Genomic DNA, 4,134 nt, shown 5'->3' on the forward strand with positions numbered 1-4,134 from the left:
CAAGCAGATAAATTAGACAATATAGATAAATATATTTATATCATACTAAAAGAATGTACTTATTATAACTTCTTAATAATATGTAGTGCAAAATAATTTAACAATTAAAGATATAATATTTATGGAATAGAAAAAGCAGTAACAAATTAAATTTATTTACAGATAGATAAGGAATAAAAAAACTTATATATAGATAATTTAAATAATATTTATAGTAGATTTATAGTAGAACATATAGCATATAGGATTTGTATGTATAATAAGCAATAAGAAGTGGTTTCAGTGCAATTTGTAAATAATTTAATATAGTGCAGTATAATTTATACATAATAAGTATATAAAGCCAATTATTTAAGTGCATAAAAGATCATTTCTATAATTAGTTAAAAAACAATTAATAATTTAAATAAAAATTTAATATAATACAACAAATAATTTATAAAAAATAATAACTAAAAAAAACTAAACTTAATAAATTAATATACATAAAGAAATGTATAAATATAAATAAATAAATAATTTTAAGCAAAGATCGTTTTATTTACTTCATATTAAATTGAAAATTTTCTTAAAAATTAATGTTGTTATTTGTAATAAACGCTTATTATATGAAAATCTGCAAACTACTTTGTTTCGCTTTACTCAAACAACAGTCTCGCCATAGACCTTCTCCAAAATATCATAGAATTTGGCAGATGTTTTGTAGGCAAACCGTAACAGTCACATCCAAAATATTAATATAATACAAGCAGCTATTAAGACAAGAACGGAGTCCTTGCAGCTTGCGTTATCCCATCCGCATTCTAAATCAGCTTTCAGAGCCTAAAACAAATGATAACATATTCATTTAGAATAATTTAGTATTATAATTAAAATACAGTTGAACATTTATAACACCCTACCTCCAATAATTGTAAACCACCTTTATTATCACAACGTGTTTCACGTAAGTCATCATCATGATCATCACAATTATGACGCCCATAAACCTGGCATGGTGAATTCATAAATGTTCTAAATACAGTATCGGTCCAAGTTTGAGATGAGCATATGTATTGACGACGTTTACGCTGCCAGAATTCGACCCAACTGAAATAATAAATAATTGAAATTTGTAAAACTAAATCAAACCAGATTCACCCACCCTAAGTCACAATCACAATTTAAATCGGTATTTGACATTTTCAGATCTGTTAGGAAAACACTATTTGGTAAATATGGTACACGTCCAGTATTGGGATTTGGTATTTTCTTCAGCATACGATTATTATAACGGATATCCAATGAAATATTACGCACACGTCCCAAATTCTTGAAGAAATTATTAGGCAAAGCTTGCAAGGATGTATTAAATAATTGCATATATAAATATGGTGAACGCATGCCCTGTATTGCATAGATAACATTATTATTGTTTCACGGCTAATTTAAAAACGTTCATTAATACTTATACCTTCAATATACGTTCATTGAGACTACTGAATTGTGGTCCACTAAATGTGATATTAGTTAACTTTGATGGCAAGTGACCTTCCATTTCTCTGGTTAAATCGGTAGGCATGCCCATTTGTACGCTTTGCATTTCTTGTGTGTTTCCAGAGCCCTTCTTGATAATTCGTGTGAATGGTTGTGGTGCTTCGATCCATAACTGTCTTATGTTGTAATGATGACGCAATAGTTGTGGTATATTAAAGTGCTCCAAGTGTGAATATGCGGTTAATTTAAGTGAACGTAAATGTGGCAACGAATCAAGACATCCATATTCAAAGTAATGTAGACGGAAATTAGATATATCCAACATTTCTAAATCTTCATTTACACCATCAAAACTATTATTGTTAAGTGATGTTATGGGATTACCGGAGAGCATCAATTTTCTGTGTTGTTCAGCAATTATAAATTCAAAATTAATAGTTAATTTTATCAGACGTGTATATTTATCAAAATTATTATTAAAAATTTGCTATATTTCTGTCTTTTGAATGGTTAGCTTGTACGGAGCTGAGTCCAACTTAATCTAGACCCACTACTATATTAACCAGTGGCAATAAAGATAGTCACATGACTGTGCCTACACATGAAGGATTTTAGAGAAATGAACAAGCTGATAAAACGTCAGAAAAGGAGCATCTATGGTAATGATATGGTCTAAATCATATTGCAGTATATGTAAAAGAGTAAGGTATGGAGTTCTAATGTACAAAAAACAAAAGAAGGAGAAAGTAGAAGAAGACAGATCTTCAAGGTTTAAAACATTCTAAATTATTATTAGATATATCTTAAGCTTAACCAAGAACACATTAAGAGTAATGAGCGAGCTATGGCCTCATTACTATATAGACTCAATAGACATCTGAGCATTAAACATCTTACATTAAATCATATGTACTAGATTCTGTGATAATGACCATGTCTCCAGAGCACATCCAAGGAAAATGTGATAGAATCATACATAAAAGATAAAACCATCTAGGGTCGTATCTTATACCAGGTAAAAAATTAGCAACGCAAAGTCCCGTCGATTTCAATTTATCTCTGGAACTGAATAAGATTTCAAAGAAAAAAACTATGCTACTAGAGGGTGATAAAATATTTTTACCAGTTGCAACACTTTATTAACCTGATATTCACATTACATTATATTAGTCTTTGTCTAAATCTCAGTGGTTTTTGGTACAAAAGATCTATGCTTTGCATTTAAAGTATCTGTCCCTAGTTTACTATTTATAAATTTGTTATTTTACGTTAAATATAGAATGCGAATAAGTCACTCATTATAGTCTTGTTAGGAGTGCTAGATGTCAATAGTTTATTAAAAAAATAAGACAATTATAAGAGACTTACGAGAACCTTTCTCCTAATTATATAATTTCTTCTAATTATATCTTCATATATATATTAGAATCATATGTATGTATGAGTGTGAATTTAAAAATGAAAATATGATGAACAGTATCACTCAGAAAAGTACAGGAAATAATAGTTCAATATAAAATACAATAAAAGCGTGAATCTGTGCTAAAGTAAATCTTGCGTACTCTAACAACATCTTTAGAACATACATTCTACTATATTTTTCTCATAGGAACTTAATTTAATTTGGATTTTCAAATATATTATTATATAACTTTAAATATGAAAAACCATCAAATTTTTTATATTATCCTACCTTAAATGTGGTAGTGATTGCGTCATAAGTGGCACATTTGTTAAATCGTTATTCGATAGATCCAACATACGTAAGTTACTCATATTATGTGCAAGTTCTTGTGGTATCGAAGGAAGTTCATTATATCCCAACCGGAATTCACGCAAATATTTTAAACGTATTTCAGGTACTGTACTTAATGAAACATTTTCCAAACCTAATTTTATCAAAGAATTTTCTAAGCCCATAAAAGATTTATCCATTACTTTAAGATCTCGATTATGTGAAAGATCGAGCACTGCTAATTTGGGCATGGTAGCAAAAACGGCATCATCAATACGTAACAAATAGTTGTAGGATATATCCAAATAGCGTAGGGACTAAAAATAATATAATATATTCAGAATATTATCTCTTTAATATGTAAATTATTTAAAAGAACTTACTCTGAACTTATTAGATAAATCCATGCTGTGTATAGTTGAGATGAAATTGTTTGATAAATGCAATTCACATAAGGTAAGCGCTGCCAAACTGGATAGAGATGATGATGGTATCTTCAACAGCATATTATGCGAAACGTCCATTCTGTTGATATAATTAAAGATTATATTCCATTTTGAAATAAATTCTAAATTAGTTTATTTATTTACTTTTCCATGCCACCATTATAGAATAAATTATCAGGTAGACCACGTAAGTGATTATGGGATAAGTCGATTACACGTAATCCTTGTACGGGCTTAAAAATATCTTGTGGTATATCGGTTAAATAATTGTGTGACAGGTAAACTAACTGCAATATTAAAATGAAAAATGAAATTTTATAAAGTTATTACGATATTATATTTTATAAATACTAAATAATTTCAGTCGAACTTAAAAAATTAAGTTCATTATAATAAATAATAGTAGCAATAACAATAATCTATAAATATTAATAAACTATTCATATATATTCATATATTTATATATGCAATTTGTGT

General features: G+C 28.2%; 1 protein-coding gene across 1 annotated transcript; it reads right to left on the reverse strand.

Moving 5' to 3' along the window:
* Window positions 1–525: 525 nt before the first annotated feature.
* Window positions 526–3,945, reverse strand: LOC119683926 (chaoptin-like). The gene is made up of 7 exons (XM_038097814.1): window positions 3,802–3,945; window positions 3,595–3,736; window positions 3,170–3,528; window positions 1,454–1,877; window positions 1,145–1,386; window positions 903–1,089; window positions 526–822 (listed from the first exon to the last, which is right to left on the reverse strand). The coding sequence occupies exons 1-7, from the start codon at window positions 3,807–3,809 to the stop codon at window positions 721–723; spliced, it is 1,464 nt and encodes a 487-aa protein (XP_037953742.1). The 5' UTR covers window positions 3,810–3,945; the 3' UTR covers window positions 526–720.
* Between the last annotated feature and the right edge of the window lie 189 nt (window positions 3,946–4,134).

The sequence above is a fragment of the Teleopsis dalmanni genome, chromosome 2 (genome assembly GCF_002237135.1).
Source record: "Teleopsis dalmanni isolate 2A chromosome 2, ASM223713v2, whole genome shotgun sequence".
Taxonomy (NCBI): Eukaryota; Metazoa; Arthropoda; class Insecta; order Diptera; family Diopsidae; genus Teleopsis; species Teleopsis dalmanni.

Excerpts from the sequence above, each read along its gene's own strand:
- LOC119683926 (XM_038097814.1), bottom strand. Across the intron at positions 3,529-3,594 it reads ATTTATCTAATAAGTTCAGA|TCCCTACGCTATTTGGATAT; the intron begins GTAAGTTCTTTT and ends TATTATTTTTAG. Across the intron at positions 1,090-1,144 it reads AATTGTGATTGTGACTTAGG|TTGGGTCGAATTCTGGCAGC; the intron begins GTGGGTGAATCT and ends TTATTATTTCAG.